The following is a 22,948-nucleotide window of genomic DNA, read 5'->3' as shown; positions in this document are numbered from 1 at the left end:
ATTTAAAGTAACCAATAAACCTCAGCATATTTTTAGACTGTGGGAGGAAGCTGGAGTGCCCGGAGAAAACCCACGCATGCACAGGGAGAACATATAAATGCCATGCAGAATGATCCCAGGCCCAGGCCGGAATTTGAACCGGGGATCTTCTTGCTGCAAGGTGAAAGTGCTAACCACGATTTCACTGTGTAGCCCTTAACAAGGTCTCTGTTCCAACAATAATAAAGCCTGGTTACTGTTCAGCATACTACAGAAGCCCATTTTTACCAGAAAAGACAAAATAATAGTCACTTTTTTTTTGATCTACTTAATCACAATGATAAATCTGTCTAATTATGACACGATAAGTTCAAAGAATGATGCACTAAGTCAAAAAATAATGAGGTGGTAATCAAAAATCTGAATGAATAAGTTATTTTATACATTTGTAAGTCATTTATGTCAAAATTTTGATTTTAAAGTCATTTAATTTGATAATGCAACTGTATTTTATATGTTTCTCCTGCAGAAAAATGCTACCGCAGTATACTGTAAAGGTAAGAAGATCAGTAGGTCAGTAAAAGTCAGTACACATTTTCTCACTGTGTGCTACCTGTCTGTTCTCTGTATACACCGAAGAAAAACCTGACATTTAAACACAGACCAAATGTCTGTAAATAGGGAGCAAAGCTGCTTGAACTGATCCACACAACAATATTCCAGGTCAGAAGGCAAAGGAGAGGGGCTAAGAGAAACAGTAAATCTGTTACATGCTAACTATCGAAACATGCTAACTAGCTAAATATTAGTCGTTCTACAGGATCACAGATTTCACCTTTAAAACAGTCTTCAAATGTATTTTCCCCTTCACACATTCATATTATATAGAAGAATCATAGATGAACCTTGATCACATCAGAGCAGGCATTTCATTTACTGAAAGAACAGCATCACATATGTGTTTTACTGGACGTTCATTAACTAATGTTGTCTAAAGAAGCCTGACATTTGTCACCCTAGACACTTGTAGCTGTGATTGTGCTGCAAAGGCCACATCTGCCACATCTCACCCAGCTTAAAAAAGTAATCTGCATTTCATTTTGTCCCGCCTGTAAATCATTCTGAATCGAGGTGATGAGTTTAGTCGCGGATGAGTAAAACAGCATGGATGTGGAGGATTACAAGTTACTTCGTCAGCCCTGTATTTCAGCCTCACACCGTCAAAGCCAAGAACTTCCACCCAAGGAAGCATAAAAATACGTTACACACACTCTGCGTGTAACGAAACGGTTTCTTGTGATTCTTTTTTTGTCATTTTAATCACAGACTGAACGGACTTTAACTACTTGTGTAAGCTGAACACAGCCACCCCGAGCCCACCACTCCACCCCCACTCACCCCTCGGTCATCCAACTGTTCTGCCAGCTGTCTATTTTTGTCCACACACCGCCCTTCATGCAGTCACTGTCTGAGTGGTCCCCTGGAGTTCATCCAGAAAATTCCCTCCTCACATGTTCTGAATAGCTGAGAAGTAAATGACAGAAAATTGTGCCTTATTTAAGAGATGATTTAGTAGAAAACAATCGTGGTCAAAGTCCATTAGAAAAGGGATATAGACAACAATCAAGGGCAAGTTTAGAAATTTTTCAATGGGGGCAGAACTGGGCACAGCTTTAAAGGGGGAGGATAGGTTTGAAAAATGAGTAATAATGTGATAAGACACAAGTTTAAAGACCTGGTTCTCCACCTTAATAAACTGTACAGTTATGACAGTAAAACAGTTTATTTACTGCAGTAAATAAATGTCACAAAAACAGCTGTAAATATACATATTTGTTAGAACAAAACACAGAGCGATAGGTCACTACACATAAGTGTGTAAGAGGTGACTCTGCTACACAGGAGCAACACACCAGACACAATCATTAAATGACTACCAAGTCAAGCTGTGTATCTTTGTAGTCATTTTATATATTTGGTTATTGTGTGTCTCTATGTTGTTTGCCTCCCTGGTTATTTTATGTCCCTTTGTAGCAGTCTTGCATCTCTTTTTGGTTGATCTCCCCCAGTCTTTGTAGTCACTTTGCCTCTCTTTTTTATTATTTTGGATATCGTAGTCATTTTGCATCTCTTTCCAGTTAGTTTGCATGCCTTTCTTGTCATTCTTAGTCATTTTTGCTTATTTTCTGTGTCATTTCAGTCATTTGTCATCTTTTGTGTCCTTTAGTCCCTCTTTCATCATTTTGTGTGTCTTTTCCTGATTTGTGTCCCGGTGTAGATTTGCTGCCTCTCTTCTTTGTTTTTTTTCATCTCTCCATGGTAGATTTGTCCACCATAGTAGCAGTTTTTCATCTTCTTTTGGTTGTTTTGTGTCTTTTGTGTTTGTTTTGCATCTGAATTTAAGTATTTTGGATTACTTTGTAGTCATTTGGTTGACTCTCCAGCATGAAACATTACCAGACCTTTAAATAAAGGCTCGAGGCGCAGGGCTCATGCCATCCCCAACCCCTCATCTGCCTTCCTGACAAGTAAGTAGAGCGTCATATTTTTGACCTTTCACCTTCCATCAGTTTTTATTGAATAGTTTATTGATTTGCCACATTCTCATAAACATTAGAACTTTTGTCTAAAAAGGTCACAGGCATGATATTTTAGTTGACGTCATTGCTAGGACTGTGCTTTATAAGAACACAACCACAAAAGGTCTTCTTTCTGGCTTACTGACCTGAACTTTCCAGGCTTCATAAACCATTTTCCTATGGTGCGTTCCAGTCACTCAGTGAAGAAACCTGTTGCTTTTTACGTAGCAGCTGTTTATGTAATCTCAATGAAGGGGTTATGTTTTGTGCTCTCTACGTCTTTTTCATCAGAGTGACGTGTGAATGGATTTTCCTTTAACTGAGTAAACAGATGGGTCTTTGCCCAGAGAACAATTAATTGAGTTAGGTTGACGATCTTGGGCTGGGACTTGCAGCACCAGATGACAGTCTGTTTTCTCTGAAATCCACGGAAACTTGATTTAAAAGCTCCAGAGTTAAAGTGAATCTAATGGTTGACAAACAAAAAAAAAGAAAAAGCATAAATGTAAAAAAAAAAAAAAAAAAAAATCTATGCTTTCCAGAACGATTGAAGTAAGGTTTCTTTATGTGCAAGTGGGTCAAATTTAAAACATTGACAACAAATATTTGCCCAGGAGACTTTTGAAATCTGTTTCTGTATGGAGACTATGTGTCAATGTCTGGAAAACAAGAAGTCACTCTATTCTGAGGTATTGACAAACCATTTATTCTTAGCTGTAACATACCAAAGTTATTATGGCAAGATGTTGGCAAATGACTGAACCTTCATTACTTTTTAATTTAGAATGATATGTCGATCTTCTGTTTGTGGTTATTGATATCAGAGGATGTGCAGAGTGAGTGTTAATTGACCCATCGTTTTGAGATCATTAAAGAAGTTTGTAATGAGTTCAGTGTGACATGCCAGTACATGTGCTCCACTTTGACAGCAGAGCAGCACTGTCTCACATGCACTAAGGAGTGTTCTATTCAGCTGCATTGTTCAGCTATTTGGGCTACATTAAGTTTAAAGAAAAAATAAATATATTTCGGGTATACCAACGAGTGTGTTTAAAGTTTATCATAACTACTGAGGAAGACAAATTTGAAAATGCATTCATGGCTAATTTCTTTTTCCTTTTTTAATTGCTAGACTTTGGAGCCTATTTTGCATCTTAATTAACGCCAGACATTTTGTCATATAAGGAGAATACGATAAAGTTGATGCAAATGTTACTCGTTCATTTCACCATGAAAACATTTCAGCAGCTCTGATTGGTTCCCGGTGTGGATTGACAGCGCTCCTCGGCGCTTTCAGCCAATCAGCGACAGCTGAGGGCGGGTTCATCTATACTGTAATCAATCCTCTGATCAGCGTGTGAGCTTGTGTCTGTTGTACGCTGTCTCGTGTGGCAGCTCTCACCGTCTGCAGACCGCAGAGGGAAGCTGCTGCTCCTCCACTCATAGTACGGCAACACAAGAGCAGGGACATGGGCGAAAGATTTGTGGTGGTCCCCGTAGACGGAGGAGTGGTCGCTGGGGAGGGAGAGAACTTGGACACGGTTGAGGCTGACCCGGCACCGGACACCGGCGGCAGCAGTAGCCGCAGCGCTGCCACAGGGGAGGGTCAAGAGACATTGGAGGACTCGGTGTTCGAGGCGCAGGACCCCAACGCGGTAGTTCCTATCCTGGAGTACAACAGGGAGCCGAACAAGTACGGTAAGACAGCTGAGGGACAGACTCCGTGTCCCACTTCTTATCTCACCTCTCTAACAGAGGATTAGCCGTCGCATTTCGCCGGGTCTCTGACTGTCCTGCAGTTATGTAATGAAGTCGGGGGGACAGGACCCCAAAGCTGAGGGAACCAGCACCTGGTGATAAAAACATGGGCAACAAAAAGTTTTAAGTGCTGTGAAACATTTTTGTTTAGTTTGTGCCAAAGTTTAACCAGAATGTCACCAAACGGTCCACTGAGAACATGAGTACTTTATTTTAGGATGTACAGTGCTTGGGGAGATTTTCTAGCAAAAACTGTCCCTTTCAACGAATAGGAAATTACAATTAGTACTACATTAAAATGAATCTCAACTAATTAAGAGCGACTCAGAGCAGCCTATGCTGAACTCCCTGTGCATTACAACCTCTCTGACTCTAAAGAGCCATCAATTTTCTCTGTTTATATAAGAGTTAAAGCAGTTAAGTCTTAGTTTGTCTTAGTTTTTTTTGCTGCCAAACATAAAATAGTATTAACCTCGGTTGATATGACTGGGTTTTGACACCCTGGTATTATGTAAAAATGAGTTTTAGTGCTATCCATCATGAAAAATGGATCGCACAAGATAATGATAATAATAAAACAATGATCCTGCATAAGAAATAAGATGCTTCTATGCTACAAAATAATGTCATTAACTCACTGTGGAAAGCCTAATTTGAAGCTATTATAAAACAAATCTTGATATGTCCATGGTGTTTTTAAAACTCCACTGTATAGCTGCTGTGGCTGCTTTATTGTACAGAATGATCCTTCAGCTCTGAACCATAATTTGGCTCTACGCTTTATTCTCACATCTCATTCAGTCAGTTGCTGGCAAACACGGTGCTTCTATAGCAACAGGTTGGTGTTTAGAAGGTGGAGGAGTAATTGCTTGGCACACAGGCCGAGCAAGCACGCTAAATGACAGTGTGCTGATGGCTTAGTGTGTGCATAGACAATCTGTTGAGTATATTGATTGGTGATCGGTCGAGCACACACAGGTTTGTTGAACTGTGCAGACGAGCCAAAATGGGACAGTATTTGTGGTTTCTTTTGAGTGTAATATGTTCTCGTGTACCAGGGACTTACAGTGGAGTCTTCTTGTGACTTCTATAGCTAAATACCAATTTAACTTTACATGTTTTTCACTGACACAGCTTATTTTTCGCTTCTCGCGGGGTTTGTCATTTGTCACAGTAGAAATAGAGTAATTGAGGTTGAGAGTTTTATAAATAAGGAAAAATATACATGAAAATTTTGAAAGATCACATTAGTGGTTATTTTCTGTTGGAGATGAGCCACAGTGACAGAGGAGAGTGTTGCTACTGACATAGCATGTCAGATTGGTATGTTGGGTCCAATGAAAACATGTTCCGTGGGCCTGAAGCCTGCGCAAGATGCTGGGTGGGTAACAAGTCAAACTCTAGTCCTAGTTAAACTGATGAAGATACTTTAGAGAACTAAATTATAAGAGCAGATGGGAGCATGAGATAGAGATTGTGTAAAAAACAAGTGAATGGATTTCAGGACCAAAGGCTGATAGACAGCACAGATGCACAAACATTATGTAATCTGGGTATAAATTTTAGTATATTCATGTCTGTCACTCAATTTGGAGCATAGAGATGTTTTATTTATTTAGTAAGGTTGTTTTTTTTTTTTTTTAGACATAATAGACCTCATGAGAGTGGTAGGCATGTCCATCTGGAGGCTGAGCCAGCACAGAACTGCAGAGCCATGAAAATGTTTTCCACATGATTTCTCTTCTATAATACAATGACAAGTTGGGACCTGTCTATGCCATTTAAATGCACAGATTAAATTTCATTCTAAATCGGATTGCCTTAGTAAGAAGATGGGTGTGCGTTTTTGCACTTGGGATAGCATGTGTGTGCAGTGTTTGGGCTTGTTGTGGCCTTTACCATGCATTTGTCTTAGCTAGACTACAGTAAACTGCATTTTGTGTTAGCTATCATTATCAAACATGTTGTTCTCCTGAGTGTTTGTGATATGATTCTGGCTCCTCTGTGGACACATTCAACTGATCGGCGTCAAAATCAGAGAATGTGGCTGTTAAATGTTTATGGTTGTATTCAGGAGCATATAAACTTCATGCGCTTCTCAGGGGTTTGCTGCAGTAAGATTTGTTAGCGAAAAAAAAACACTTTGATGATGAATCCTTATTGCATTTTTACATATTGTAGACTAATTACACTACCTTCTACTTGTATTTGAACTAATTTTAACATCTTTAGGTGATGGCAAAAATGAATTAGATAAAGAACAGTAGGTTTGATACTGGTTAAGTTTTAAATGTGGTGTTGTCTAAAGCCTTTGGCAGCTGATGCGGTATCATGCATCATTTACGTATTATCATTTACATATTGAATTTTTATTGTGAGTTATTTAAATTACAATTTCCTCAGTTACTTCATGTGTGACAGACACTGTATTGCGATCAGTACATGACAAATAGTAGAGGATACTTGCTTTTTTTATTGTAATCTGTTTACTGATGTGCGGGTGCTTCTGCTAAATTAAATTCCTGGATGATAAAGCTGATAACCGCAGCAGATAATGAGTTTAGATAATGCTTGGATAGTGGATGGTCTGACATTTTCCATTACAGTGGCACCACCTTATTGTATTTTTAGTAACTCGGAGCAACTTGTACATACCAGTATGCTCTTAGGAAAAGTCTGTTTTTTTACTTTGTTGTCCAAACTGAAAGTACCTAATGACTCTGACTAAAGTAGGCAGGTTATTTAATACATGAAGAAAGGAATTTTTACCTGGCATTTTAGAGGTCATATAAAAAGAGACTACTTTAAGGTTTCTTCCTTCATGAGTTTATGTTTTTATTTGTCTCAGAGAAAAGCACTGTTGATTGTTAAACTCTCCTCCGAGAGTACGTTTGATTTTTCCATTCGTCAATAACGGGGACTAAATTTGGCCTTTATAAAACTTCGTTAATAAGCTCAAACACAGTGTTAATACATTTGTAAGTATAGCTGAAGTGGAACACTGTTTTTTACTTCTCCTCAAGGTTGCAAAGCAGATGTTCAGAGGGTGATTAAGTAATAAATACTGTAAAGAGGAAGCAGTGGCTATGAAGAAATGAAAATGATAGAGTGGAACATGCTGTTGCGTTAATGATAGCGGCTGTTTGTTACACTGTCTAGCCCTCCTCTTAATGCCCTCCAAGCAATGTAAAAGTGTGTTTTAGCTTGCCGTTTGTACAGTCCTCCTGACTGTGTGACGGAAAAGGTAATCCATGACAAAAGTAAGTATGTTAAAATTGTCATTGAAATCAACTGTATTTTTGTGCATATTTTTAATGATGGATTATTTCTATTTAAGAATACACGACAGACAGTGTCTTAGCCAGAAATGCAGTTACTATATTGATAGTTAATGAAATGACATGAAGCGGCTTTAGGGTGCAAGAGAGGATGCATCCTGTGGTTGTCACAGAGGCTGAGAACAACTAATATTTCATTTGTGTTTATGAGACATTAAGCAGGCAGTGAAAGATAAATGGGTTCTGCAGGGTTAAGGGTCTCCAAAAGGTGTCACATTTAAACTTGATGTAACATTACGCAGGGAGAGACTGTCAATCTCTCAGCACTGACATTTCACTCACTGGAAGAGCTGTGTGCTTGGGAAACACTGTGACGACCTGAGGGCTGTACTACGAAGGGAGTTTAATGTGTTAAACACGTGGACAAAATTGTTGGTACCCCTCAGTTAAAGAAGGAAAAACCCACAATTCTCACTGAAATCACTTGAAACTCACAAAAGTAACAATAAATAAAAATGTATTGAAAATTAAATAATCAAAATCAGCCATCACTTTTGAATTGTTGATTAACATAATTATTTAAAAAAACAAACTAATGAAATAGGGCTGGACAAAAATGATGGTACCCATAACTTAATATTTTGTTGCACAACCTTTTGAGGCAATCACTGCAATTAAACGATTTCTGTATTTGTCAATGAGCGTTCTGCAGCTGTCAACAGGTATTTTGGCCCACTCCTCATGAGCAAACAGCTCCAGTTGTCTCAGGTTTGATGGGTGTCTTCTCCAAATGGCATGTTTCAGCTCCTTCCACATATGTTCAATGGGATTCAGATCTGGGCTCATAGAAGGCCACTTTAGAATAGTCCAACGCTTTTCTCTCAGCCATTCTTGGGTGTTTTTGGCTGTGTGTTTTGGATCGTTGTCCTGTTGGAAGACCCATGACCTGCGACTGAGACCAAGCTTTCTGACACTAGGCAGCACATTTCTCTCCAGAATGCCTTGATAGTCTTCAGATTTCATCGTACCTTGCACGCTTTCAAGACACCCTGTGCCAGATGCAGCAAAGCAGCCCCAAAACATTACTGAGCCTCCTCCATGTTTCACCGTAGGGACAGTGTTCTTTTCTTCGTATGCTTGGTTTTTGAGTCTACGAACATAGAGTTGATATGCCTTACCAAAAAGCTCCAGTTTGGTCTCATCTGTCCAAAGGACATTCTCCCAGAAGCTTTGTGGCTTGTCAACATGCATTTTTGCAAATTCCAGTCTGGCTTTTTTATGAGTTTTTTTCAGCAGTGGTGTCCTCCTTGGTCGTCTCCCATGAAGTCCACTTTGGCTCAAACAACGACGAATGGTGCGATCTGACACTGATGTACCTTGGCCTTGGAGTTCACCTTTAATTTCTTTGGAGGTTGCTCTGGGCTCTTTGGATACAATTCCAACGATCCGTCTCTTCAATTTGTCATCAATTTTCCTCTTGCGGCCACGTCCAGGGAGGTTGGCTACTGTCCTGTGGGTCTTGAACTTCTGAATAATATGAGCCACTGTTGTCACAGGAACTTCAAGCTGTTTAGAGATGGTCTTATAGCCTTTACCTTTAAGATGTTTGTCTATAATTTTTTTTCGGATGTCCTGGGACAATTCTCTCCTTCGCTTTCTGTTGTCCATGTTCAGTGTGGTACACACCTTTTCACCAAACAGCAGGGTGACTACTTGTCTCCCTTTAAATAGGCAGACTGACTGATTATGAGTTTGGAAACACCTGTGATGTCAATTAAATGACACACCTGAGTTAATCATGTCACTCTGGTCAAATAGTTTTCAATCTTTTATAGAGGTACCATCATTTTTGTCCAGGCCTGTTTCATTAGTTTGTTTTTTTAAATAATTATGTTAATCAACAATTCAAAAGTAATGGCTGTTTTTGATTATTTAATTTTCAATAAATTTTTATTTATTGTTACTTTTGTGAGTTTCAAGTGATTTCAGTGAGAATTGTGGGTTTTTCCTTCTTTAACTGAGGGGTACCAACAATTTTGTCCACGTGTGTAGCACAGCATGTTGAGCCTTGAGCGAGAGTTTTCAGTGTGATGAAGGGGACTGTCTTTATACTTGCTAGATCACCATGGTAACTGTTGCTGTACATTTAACCTGCCCCAAAGGCGATTCTGTTCAGAGGCTTGGATGTCAGAAGCACCACTCTTTGACTAAGTCTTTCCTGACCACATTACCTGTAAGTGATACAGATTCTTAGCTAAGAGATTACATTATGTTTGCGAACCTGTTGAGCCATATGTTAGTAATGTCGCAGTATGAAGCTGTTCCATTGCAGTAGTACGTGCTGCATGTGTTGCATCGTTACAGGAACCTACTTGCATTCAGTTGATGATGCAAAAATTGTATAAACATATTTCTATGCTTAGTCTTGTTATGGTACCAAGCCCACTTTTCACTGCTGGTACTACAGTTAATGGAACACAGATTAGAAAACTGATCAGTCAATTGCTATTTATCACTGAGAATATTCAATCAATACAATTAATTTCACTTTAATTTGGTTGAAACACTAAAAGGATTTCCACCTATCTTTCTTTGTGGGACAGAGATAAACCTAGATGCTCTTCTTAAGTATCTCTTTAAATGTATACATATTAAAGATTAGTTACTCCAATGTGCAGCTGTCTCATTGGAAACTAGAAAAGCACAGGGTTCTCACCAGGATTTTTTTTTACGGCGTAACGGCAGGTCCTCCCGCATGTGCAATAGCCTTCATTAAATCTCGTGAGCGGCCGGCCCAGATGTCAGCCAATGAGTGTCACGCAGATGTTCCAAATGCTCGTGATGTAGGTCACTATTCACCATACATGGCATCACGGAAACAACCGAGACATGCTAATTGTAACCCTGAGATTGGAAGCGACTCTTAATTTTAGACGGGAACGGGTCAGTCGACAGGAAAGTACGACTGAGGTGGAGAGACATAAATTAACCTAGATAGGCACCCAGTCGAAAAAAACAAACGCACCTGGTGTTATCTGTCAAAATAACAGCGTAGCGGCCCTAATCACAGCGTAATCTTTTAAACTGAAACGGGCCGTTATGCTGAAATGCACTGGCGAGAACCCTGAAGCACTCAGAGAGTGCAGTACTCCATCAAGACTACTCATTCCTTGTATCATATCTGACAGATAAGTCCCAAGATTTGTTGTAGGATCACAATCATGAGATCGTCAGCAGGCAGCTGACGTAGTGTTCAGTTGTTGTCAGAGTTACAGTGACTCCGTGCCGTTATCAATGATACAGAATTTGTGGGTCATACAAAATATTCTACCACCATTCCTCTCTTGCATCACTTGCAGTAACATCACTTTATACCATAATACATTTTTATAGTCATTATAGCTCTTTATTGGAATAATTGTTCCTCTTGAGGTAGCCAGGAATCGGTCCAGTTTGTGCTGAAGAAGAGTCAAATGACTTGTCGTTCATCTCTTTTTCAAGGAGCACACACAGAGCCTGTTGAAGAAAACCTTTTTTTTTTTAACAAAGGATGTTGTTAACCACTGTCTCTTTTTGAGGTTTGAGGTTTTGTTAAGCTGGCTAACACAGAGAATCCCTGGTTATGACAGACCTGCTTGTCACACCACACTCTTGCTGAACAGCAGCACAGAAGGATACATGTTGCAACATAGGCACTTTTCTAGAAATAAGTCATTTCTTTGTTCAGTACTAGTGCTGTTGAGTTCTCCTGTTTTCTCCAAAGGGAGCCATACAACTCTTATCAAGATCAATTCACCACAACAATTTTTTGTGTATTGCTTCTGTGACTACTGAGAATTCTTTTCCAAATCAAATCTAACAAAGTTAGTCTAATGATGTCATATGGGTTATTCTGACTTGGGGCTTGGACAGAGCATTTCTTTTAATAATAAACACGCTCCGCTTAAAACATCCCCCGCCTTATATATAGTGCCTCTAAGTGCAAGAAATAATATATACTGGACGATACACCTACAAAATGATACATCTTCACTACAATAAAACCAATCAGGTCAAGGTCATACACCAAAAAAGGCAGATCTACATTATCCATAGGTGGCGTTGGTGCAATATGCATGAAATCCTTCAGGTAGTTTCTGACATATGCTCCAGAAACAGAATCAAAAAATATTTGAAGTGCCTCACAATGACCTTGAAAATAAGGTCAAGGTCATGCACCCGAAAAAGCACATCTACATTACCAACAGGCTAAGTGTGTGCAATATGAAGGAAAACCTTCAACTGGTTTCTCAGATATGCTCCGGAAACCAAAAAATATTTGAAGTGCATCAGTATGACCTTGAAAATCAGGTCAAGGTCATGCACCCCAAAAGGCACATCTATACTATATAGAGATGGCCTGGGTGCAATATGCATGAAATCCCTCAAGTAGTTTCTGAGATATGCTCCGGAAACGAAATGTGGACGTACGGACGTACGGACAGACGGACGGACGGACGGACGGACGGACGGACGTGCCCACGCCAATATCCCCCTCCGTGCCTACGGCCGGCGGGGGATAAAAAAAGGCTGCACTATGACCTGGGGATATGTAATTGGTGAAAATGGTGGCATTGCACAGACAGGAAAGTTCCAAGAGTCATTCTGAAAGTCAAAATGTTGGTTCTACTTTGATTTTGGCATATTTTTTAGAAATGTGTTTCTCACAGGTTCCCCGGTCTTAGTAAAGTTTAATATGAAAGAGCCCAAGTACTCCTACACCATTAGAAGCCGTTGCAAAATCAATCACGAGCTATTTTTGCCATGTACATACTGTGTGGTAGGTCTGTTAAATGCAAAACCTCTTAAATCAAGATGGTGTTTGAACATCCTTTTCTGGAACATCATCGCTGATATACATAGACAATTGACTACATGTCAAAGGTATTGAGGTCTCCTTGATGTTAACATACATACTGTATACGTCCGTTCAACTCATGTTAGGATAAGGATACTTCAGAAGATGGGATTATTTTTTGAAGGGCGGGTAGTAGCAGACCGTCTAATAATTGTCGACACTGATTATAATTTGAAAAGCATGAATGGGATAGGTTTAGTAAATGAATATGAGTCTTCAGATTCTTGTCATCATGTAGCATTGTGTTTGCAAGCACATGTATTCATGTTTCAAAAGGAATGCACCTTGGGTGTCATGTGCTGCCCTCAGCTTTATTTGGAGCCCAGCAGTCAGCACATGAGCACCAACTGGGCCCTGGCATCCACTGTATCTGCTGCTGCTCCTGTGTGGCCTCACAATCCGCTGCCTCCCCTGCCAGTCCTGTGTGGGATGTTTGTTCCAGTTGCTCCTTGTTTACATGCAACACTCACGAGGAGGGTGTGTTCTTCCCTCGTCACACAGTGGGGTTTTCAGAGAACTTTCCGTCTTCCTTTGGTATAATCTTATCCAATCTTCAAAATGTCCATTTCATCAAGTCGTTTCTTTGAACTGGACATTTCTTTTCAAAGGTCAGCACTCGTGCCATTCCTTCATTCAAGGGTGTTATACCAATTTTATAGTACAATAATAATAATAATCCAAGTGCAATATAATACTGGAGTATTTTACAAGTGCAGTAATACAACTTTGTGATGGTGCACATTTAGTTAACCTGGGGTGAATCGATGGTGAGAGCCGCTGGTGTCAGTTTGAGTTGCAAATACACTTTTACTCGATCCTGACCGCAAGGCATGCAAGATCCCATCCTTCTTGTCTTACAGTTATTGAAGTTATTTGAAGTATTACAGTTATTTGCTAAAGAAAATAAAAACATTATCCCATCTAGCAGTTAAATATACAGTGGGTACAGAAAGTATTCAGACCCCTTGAAATGTTTCACTCTCTGTGTCATTGCAGCCATTTGCCAAAATCAAAAAGTTCATTTTATTTCTCATTAATGTACACTCAGCACCCCATCTTGACAGAAAAAAACAGAAATGTAGAAAATTTTGCAAATTTATTAAAAAAGAAAAACTGAAATATCACATGGTCATAAGTATTCAGACCCTGTGCTCAGTATTGAGTAGAAGCACCCTTTTCAGCTAGTACAGCCATGAGTCTTCTTGGGAATGACGCAACAAGTTTTTCACACCTGAATTTGGGGATCCTCTGCCATTCTTCCTTGCAGATCCTCTCCAGTTCTGTCAGGTTGGATGGTGAATGTTGGTGGACAGTCATTTTGAGGCCTCTCCAGAGATGCTCAATTGGGTTTAGGTCAGGGCTCTGGCTGGGCCAGTCAAGAATTGTCACAGAGTTGTTCTGAAGCCACTCCTTTGTTATTTTAGCTGTGTGCTTAGGGTCATTGTCCTGTTGAAAGGTGAACCTTCGGCCCAGTCTGAGATCCTGAGCACTCTGGAAGAGGTTTTCCTCCAGGATGCCTCTGTACTTGGCCGCATTGATCCTTCCTTCAATTGCAACCAGTCATCCTGTCCCTGCAGCTGAAAAACACCCCCCACAACATGATGCTGCCACCACCATGTTTCACCGTAGGGATTGTATTGGGCAGGTGATGAGCAGTGCCTGGTTTTCTCCACACATACCGCTTAGAATTAACACCAAAAAGTTCCATCTTGTTCTCATCAGACCAGAGAATCTTATTTCTCATAGTCTGGGAGTCCTTCATGTGTTTTTTTGGCAAACTCTATGCGGGCTTTCATGTGTCTTGCACTGAGGAGAGGCTTCCGTCGGGCCACTCTGCCATAAAGCCCCGACTGGTGGAGGGCTGCAGTTAGGGCTGGGCGATATGACGATAGATATCGTCTGGACGATAGAAAATGTCTATCGTTTTATGTGAAGATCCTATCGTTTATATCGCAGTGTCGCAAAACGCGCTTTACAGCAGTATTTTACGTCACCGACGTGCCTTAAGGCAAGCCCAGGCATGCGGCCAGTGTTGCCAACTTAGTGACTTTCTCGCTAAATCTAGTGACTTTCCAAAGCGTCCTAGCAACTTTTTTTGTCAAAAGCGACTAGCGACAAATCTAGCAACTTTTTCTGCCGTTTTGGAGCCACTGACAGGAAAACTCGGATCATTCTGCAGTTACTGTTTTCAACAAGGTGCTGCTGTGAGCTCCTCCCCGTCTCAAAGCACAGGCTGTCAGTCTAGTAACCCCGCAGCAGTCCCAGTGTCTGATTAGAGGACACAGGGTTCTCACCAGGATTTTTTTCAGCGTAACGGCAGGTCCTCCTGCACACGCACGCGCGCGCGCGCACGCACAACAATCTGGAATGCGCATGCGCGCGTGCATGCACAATAGACGGGAACGGGTCAATCGACAGGAAAGTACGGCTGAGGTGGGGAGACATAAATTAACCTAGATAGGCACCCAGTTGATTAAAAACAAATGCACATGGCATTTATCTGTCAAAATAACAGCACAGCGGCCCTAATCACAGTGTTAACCCTTCCTGTTCGGCCCCCGACTGTGGTCAGGAAGCCTGGGGTTAACCCCCTTCACTTCCTCAGCAGCCGTAGAGGCAAAGACACAGGAGCCCAGCCGCATCGAAGAACACTGCAGCCTTTATTGTCTATCAACAGTGGCTGAACCGCACAGTACCGCCAACCTAGCAACTACACACCTTCTCTCCTCCTCTACCGAACCGACTGCACCGACTGAACGGACTGCCGGCTCTCTTGCTCGTGCTGCATTCAGGGTCGCTCGGACATCTCGCTCTCCCCCTCTCTCCCACACACACACACTGCTCTCTCTCCCTCTCTCATGACGGAGCCACACACTCTCATAACAGCATAATCTTTGAAATGCGCTGGCTTAGTGGCCCTAATCACAGCGTAATCTTTTAAACTGACAGCGTAACGGGCCGTTGCGACTGCGTAACGGCCCGTTAGACAGCGTAACGGGCCGTTATGACAGCGTAATGGGCCGTTACGCTGAAATGCACTGGCGAGAACCCTGGGACACATCACTCAGACAGCAGATGAATCGCGCATGCGCAAAGTCACTACAGAGCCCATCCAGACTTACGGAGTGAGATATAAATGAAAATGTTTCTTCACTGTCATACTAAAATAAACCACAGCATTTATCCTCTAGTACAAAAACATATTTTGGGTGTTTTATAATCACTTTTTGGTCTCTTCCACAACGTTATTCCTCTCTCCTACAACGTTGATTGCAATTACATGCAAACTGGGAAATATGCAAATTAGGAGATGACATCATTTAGCGACTTCTAGTGACTTTTAGGTTTTTATCACCTGAAAAATATCCTATATCTTGATGTATATCGTATCGGGATATAAAATAAGCTATATCGGAATATAAAATTTTGGTCATATCGCCCAGCCCTAGCTGCAGTGATAGTTGACTTTGTGGAACTTTCTCCTATCTCCCGACTGCATCTCTGGAGTTCAGCCACAGTGATCTTTGGGTTCTTCTTTATCTCCCTCACCAAGGCTCTTCTCCCACGATTGCTCAGTTTGGCTGGACGGCCAGGTCTAGGAAGAGTTGTGGTCGTCCCAAACTTCTTCCATTTGAGGATTATGGAGGCCACTGTGCTCTTTAGAACCTTGAGTGCTACAGAAATTCTTTTGTAACCTTGGCCAGATCTGTGCCTTGACACAATTCTGTCTCTGACCTCTTTGGGCAGGTCATTCGACCTCATGATTCTCATTTGCTCTGACATGCACTGTGAGCTGTAAGTTCTTATATAGACAGATGTGTGCCTTTCCTAATCAAGTCCAATCAGTTCAATTAAACACAGCTGGACTCCAATAAAGAAGCAGAACCATCTCGAGGAGGATCAGAAGAAATGGACAGCATGTGAGTTAAATATGAATGTCGCTGCAAAGGGTCTGAATACTTCTGACCATGTGATATTTCAGTTTTTCTTTTTTAATACATTTGCAAAAATTTCTACATTTCTGTTTTTTCTGTCAAGATGGGGTGCTGAGTGTACATAAATGAGAAATAAAATGAACTTTTTTGATTTTGGCAAATGGCTGCAATGACAGAGAGAGTGAAACATTTCAAGGGGTCTGAATACTTTCTGTACCCACTGCATTTACCCAACTTTGAAATACTGTAAGACCTCCTTTGACATCACCAATTAGCCATGGTCAGAACTGGAGGTTTGACCATTTGACAGTATTACCTGGCTGGCTATTTAGTTTTTATTAGTTTTTTCCAGTGTTAGTACATATAAGTTTCAGATCAGACTCAATATCAGCAGACACCCAATTGATTTGGGATCATGGCAAAAAAAAAAACTGCAACTGACAAAAGCTGCTGCTATGAAACGATTTATTGTCTCCTGTTAAATTAATCAGCAACTATTTTTATCGTTGATTAATTTATTTGACTTTATTTATTTATTCATTCTGGTCTTTCCTCATCTATTAAAGTAAACTGGATATTTTTGTGTTATAAGGAAAACAAGACATTTGAAGATGTCATCTTGGGCTTTGAGAAACACTGATTGACATTTTTAATGATTTACTGATATTGTATACCAGGCAACTAATCAGTTCATTGAGAAAATAATCATCAGATCAATCGACAATGAAAGTCATTGTTAGTTGCAGCCCTAATTGGGATATTCCTTGCTGCTATAAATGCACAAAATATCTGCCAATTCAATGCACTGTACTTACTGAAAATGGAAGCAGTAATGCAATCAACTGATTTCCTGCTCTTATCACTTCTGGCTCTGTACATAAAAGTGCAGCTTTTGTTTAGTTCAGGCAGACAATGCAAGTGGTCAGACTGATAGCATCACCTGAAAGCTGCTGAACCGACACCGAACAGACGTTATGGGAAAAAGTGCACAGTGTGTTTTTCCGCTGGAGTTTCTCTGCAATTGGGGTTAGTAGTCATGGGGTTTTCCATCTCTTGGGCAGTAGTATGTGCAAGGATAAGTAAAGCATTTACTATGAGTCATTTTGGCATTGTCGTCTTTGCTATTGCAGTAAATACTGGTGTAGGACAAAATACTGCCAAATGAGGCCTTATGCCTCATTACAACAGGAGCTGGCCAAGATTTATTGTGTAGACTCTAAAGCACAAATGTGGAGTGGACAAAATAGTCCAGCGTGAAGTAATACCTATTCTACTTGACAAAAATGTTTATTTAGCTCTGTAACTAATGCTTTGTCTTTTATTTTTATGTTTTTGCAAATAACGGGAACAAGCAACAGTTCTGACACAATTTCAGCAAAGATGTAGTGATTCATTTCTGAGTTATATTGATCAGGTGTTCAGATTATTGTGTCCGCCTCAGGTATATGCAGAGAGAAAATTCAGCTTGGCACATTCAGAGTTACATGGTGGATATCAAATGTCAGAAATGTGTAGAGAGATGCATTGGACGAGTGTCATGTTCTGCTTGTCTCTGAATGAAGAGACTAAGGATAACCTTCTTAACCCCACCCCTGTTGCAAGCAGTCTATGTGACTACGGTCCAGTAAGACGCCAGAGATTAAAATGATATAGTGGAAGTTTCAGTCATTTCCAGCCTCTCTTATGACTTGTACTGAGCTGTCTTCCCAAAAAGGAACCGAGCTGCCAAAGCACTTGAGTCAACTTCTGTTTTTTGCTGAACTTACTCATTGGCCAGTATTTCTGTCAGCTAAGTGGCATATCAAGGGAGATAAAGACTGGACTGAGAACGAAGACTGTATTTTTTCTGGTTGTATTTTTTCTGGTTATATTTTGCAAACACTGATGGAGTATTGGTCCTCCCTGATTGTATAGATAACTTCATAGTCCTTTTACAAAGAATTATCAATTATTCTCTGTAACGTCACTTACTTAAAGGAATAGTCTGACATTCATACAATGACTAGTGTAAGCCTGCGTAAAGCTCACAAATGAACATATTATATCTTATGTTAAGAAGTGATATCGGCAGTTATGTGACAAAGCATTTTTAATTTGCTAACTCTCTTGAATGTTGCCTGTCCAAACTAAAAAAGAATTTGCGGCTGTTATTCAATCAGGATGTAAATGAAACGTCTTGAAGGCAATGTGTCATTGTGCTTTGTAATTTTAATAAGACTTACTTTTAGCTTATATTAATTTAAAATATGGCTGCTATGCTATGGCATGTTAGTTTAAGTTGTAGCAAGGGTTGAGTTGCAGTTGTAGTCTTGAACATTACATCTGATTTTAGAGGACACAGCAATATGAAGAGGAAACACCTTAAGCTTCAGATGAGAGAACAGTGTCACCTGAGCCTATTGTGCTAAATACAGTGTTTAATGGATGGGCAAGTGTGCCGTTACCTGAGATGGTTTAGGTGTGGCTTAAATGATGCAGACAGTGGTCTTTATTTCTTTTTCAATTAGAAATAATGTGCTTAAGCTTCACCTTGAATAACTGATTGTAATGTGACCTTTTTCCATGATTATCAACTCAACTCGTGATTATATAGATTTATAAACAGATACATTTATTCATATAGTAATTCTTGCCATTGACTTGAGTTCCATGTAATGGAAATGTTTTAGAAAGGAAACTAAATGATTCAGTCAACACTTCATAGTCAGACATTAGGAAAGTCTGACTGAATGTGACGGCTGCCATTATTTCCCCAGTGCATATAAAAAATGTTTTCCATTTGTCAATTTGCAGCTAATTACATAGTTTCCTGATAACACTACTAGGTATGTTGATTGATAGTGGTGTATGAGTGAAGAAATACAGAAAAAATATGCTTCTAAAATTTCTGTTGTTGGGGTTTGTACTAGTGTATTTCCATTTGTGATCAATTGGGGGCAATAGAGTGTCATCATTAGTCTTCAACTACAGATGACTGAGAAATTAAAGAAAAAATCTGAACAAAACAAGTAGAGAAACATAATAAATACAGATGGTGAAATCCAACAATTGACCTGCAGTCCTGCTCTGACATGTAAAATAAAATCGCTGCGCATGTACAATTGATTGGAATATAGTATCAAATTGGCAAGTGAAAATGAGGAAGTGACTTTGAACAAAGGTTCATCTACACTTGTTCTAGTGACCACCTTTGTACTTAAATGAAATATTTCTATCCTGACGGGAGTGGTCTCCTCCTTGCCTAGAATGGCAATGCCTTCATTCATAGGACACCAGAGCCCAATGAATAGTTTGACAAAACTGCTATGGCCTCAGTCACCAAATCTCAACCAAATTTAATTCTTGTGGTGGATTTTGCACTGATGTGTTATACGGCACCATCAAAAAAGTGAATATTCTTTGTAAGAATGGTGTTTTTCCCTCCAGTGATGTTCTAGAAACTTGGAGAACTAATGCCAAAGTGCATTAAAGCTGCTGTGGCATCACACTTTGTTAGTTTTTAAAAAAAAAATATTTATTTTGTCATCTGTCTCTATCTGCTACATAATGAGAAGAAACTAGTGCAACAGAAAGCATTAATGGGAGCTGGCATTCTTTATAGAATTGTTGTTGTACTCAACAAGAGATAAGCAAAAAGACTCCGTTGAATCATTTGCTGCTTTTTTTTCTTCTCAATGTATATATCATGTTTCTGCTAACACTTGAGCCTTAGCAACTTATAGTATGGTACTACAATTATTTTCATTTTTGGTCTATTATTTTCTCTATTAGTTGATTACTTGTTTGGACTATACAATGTCAGAGAGTGGTGAACAATGTGGATCATTGTTGACATTGCCTCAAATATCTTGTTTTGTCCATACCCTAAAGTTTGTTGTCACAGAGGAGGAAAGAAACCAAATTTAAAATCAAATTTAAGAAGCTGGATTCTGAGAAAATAAACCCTGAAAAGAGGAAGAATAAATAAAGAAAGCGAAAGATGACATTTAAAAAAGGCCATGACTTAAACTCACATGACATGATAAAGTGCTGATAGTCTAATTTGTAACCACCGTCATGTCTTTTATGTTTGTAGTGTGTTTTACCTCGTGCTTTTCAGTAGAATGATCCTCATCTTCCTTGTCTCCCCTCGAGGGGGCGCTGTCAGTCCCTGGTTGGGCTGCCAGGGGGCTGTAGAATGTCACTGACGTATGAAGTGATGTGTTCTGATTTCGCAAGTGCAATCAGGATGTACAAATTATTTTATTTTTGCTGTGTTCATGTCCTGAAGAACAATATTAGCTTATTCTTAGGCTCGCTCTGTATTTAGTTTTTAAAAATGCATCTCAATATTGGACAAACATTTTTTGCTGATATCTGATTATTATCTTGCGTTCATCATGTTACACTAAAAGTTCTATCGATTACAGAAACCTTTTGTTGTGCTTTTAAATTACATGAATTGAATCAAGACAAACAACTGTATTAAGTACATTTTGTTTCTTCTTACACAAACAGTGATATTCAGTTTATCATTTTGGGTCCCTAAACATGTCTTTGTAGTTCAGTATATCATGGATGCTCAAAACATGTCAGAGAAAAAAATGTCGATTTAATAAAGAAAATAAAAAGCAAGGAATTTCAAGATCAAACAAGAGATGGAATTTTGGTTTTAACCTTTTGGTTAAAATAATCTAACGTCTGTGAGAAGAGAGAGCGGAGCTCCTCTGTATGATTTGTGTCCTTTGCCTGTCCTTGTGTCCCAAATCCAGTCTCTCCCCCTCCAGAATCAATGAATGCTTCTATTTTGAGGTGAGAAATCTGAGCCCACAGAGAAAAAGTTCAGCACAGTTTAAATGTTGTCATTTTCTGGGCAGTCAAATTCTTCACTGTCTGTGAAGTTAGCCAGGGTCATGGACTGTGCATATGCCCTGTACCACTTATGCAGACTTCCCATACAGAAGTGAACTGCTGTTTTGTCATGCCACAGAAATAATACAATGTGTAGATTAGGGATGGTTTTAACAACTCATCTCCTTATCATAAATGGAAGGTTATATTTCAAATAGCTTGTTAGTAAGAAAACACTCTGAAAACACTCCAAATTGACCATCATTTATTTGATAAGGATACATATTGCATGTATTTAGGGGCCATCTGAAACGGTTTGAACTGAAGTGAACTTGTGTTTTCTGTTGATGCAGTATTGGTTAGTTTTATTATTTTCTCCCCCTGTGAGTTTTTCAAAGATGTGTCTAGAATAAAGTTATGTAGTGCATACACTTGTGTTCACGTGTCTTCATATTATGCTTTGAATCAATTATGATGTGGAGAAAAATTGTGTGAGAGCTACTTATGTCACAGTCTGTTACCCTAGTGGTCAGTCCATGTCATGTGTTGTGAACTTTCTCACAAAAAGTACATTGTCCTCCTGGTCTGGGTGCTCCGACTGTCCCTGAGAAAAAGTCTGACTGTCTGACCAATTAATCAGGAGATGTCAGTTACATCACTTCTCATCCATTCAGCAGTGAGTAGATAAGTGCAGTGTTTGTTACCTTAGCAGCACCATAATTCTTTGTGAGCATTAAGTTATCAGATCACGGTATTGATTATTCCTTCCCTTTCAGCATGCATAAAGCCGTTCCCTGGAATAGCATAAATAGTAGCTGATTTCAACTGTGCTATAGCTGCCAGTCTGTTTACTGGAAGTTTTGATTTGTGTGTAGTCTGGTTCCAGCACTATATTTGCAACCACACCCACTTACTGAAATTGTGAGATGTTTATTGAAAGTGGACTGTTTTTTGTAGACAAAACTGACAAACATGAACAGTTATGTAATAGAAAATGTTATGTCATTTTTATATGTCACTACTGCAGACAAGGGAAATGTCAGTCTAACAGACAGAGTGCCTAGATAATTCAGATTTCCCTCAAGATGTTGGCGGCATCAAAGCCCATATTCAGGAGTAATCTTGAGTGCTGTAATGCCAGAGGGAATTTTCCTCTAGTTCACTCTACAGAAATGAACTCTCAGTCTCCATAAGTCATAGTGCTAAAAAGAGGAAGTGCTTTCCTGAGTCTTGTTCACACTGCCTACCCATCTCTGTCTCTTTGATTTTCTAACCCTCTGTTCAACCACCTCCTTTCCTGTTTCCTGTAGCCCCCACCCTTCCCTTCACTATATTGATCTGGTATGTCGTCATGTTGGGGAAATAAATGAGGAGGCTTTTGTTCTGGGTGGGTCTCCATGTGTTGAGCAGCCAGACTAAGGTCTAGGGCTGAAACATTACAAAACAACTGGTCATCCGAGTTACATTTTGTGGGTTTTTGGTTTCTCTTTGCTTTCTCAGAGTTTCTCTTAGTGTTTCCCATCACACAGGGGTGTTGGATGCTTGGTGTGATTCCTAATATCATATCACTTCCAGTAAACTCCATACTGTGAGGAGATGACTCATTGTTTTTGAGATAGTGATAAGTTTAGCTCATAGATTTGAATATAAGCAGCAATACAACTGCTCAATTAAATGGAGAACAATGAGACA

At 39.8% G+C, this 22,948-nt stretch overlaps 1 protein-coding gene across 4 annotated transcripts in view; it reads left to right on the top strand.

Annotated features, from left to right (window-relative positions):
* Positions 1-3,919: 3,919 nt before the first annotated feature.
* slc12a7b (solute carrier family 12 member 7b) overlaps positions 3,920-22,948 on the top strand; it is a 75,819-nt gene continuing 56,790 nt past the window's right edge. For 2 of the 4 annotated variants that reach the window (XM_022192179.2, XM_022192178.2), the window contains exon 1: positions 3,920-4,256. In XM_022192179.2, the coding sequence (XP_022047871.1) occupies positions 4,028-4,256 (229 nt within the window). In that variant the 5' untranslated portion in view covers positions 3,920-4,027. The remainder of the gene's footprint in view (positions 4,257-22,948) is intronic. The other 2 variants (XM_022192182.2, XM_022192181.2) reach the window with 1 other exon arrangement.

This window comes from Acanthochromis polyacanthus, chromosome 20 (assembly GCF_021347895.1).
Source record: "Acanthochromis polyacanthus isolate Apoly-LR-REF ecotype Palm Island chromosome 20, KAUST_Apoly_ChrSc, whole genome shotgun sequence".
Classification (NCBI taxonomy): domain Eukaryota; kingdom Metazoa; phylum Chordata; class Actinopteri; family Pomacentridae; genus Acanthochromis; species Acanthochromis polyacanthus.
The sequence above is the reverse complement of the archived record's forward strand: the minus strand, read 5'-3'. Positions and strand labels throughout refer to the sequence as shown.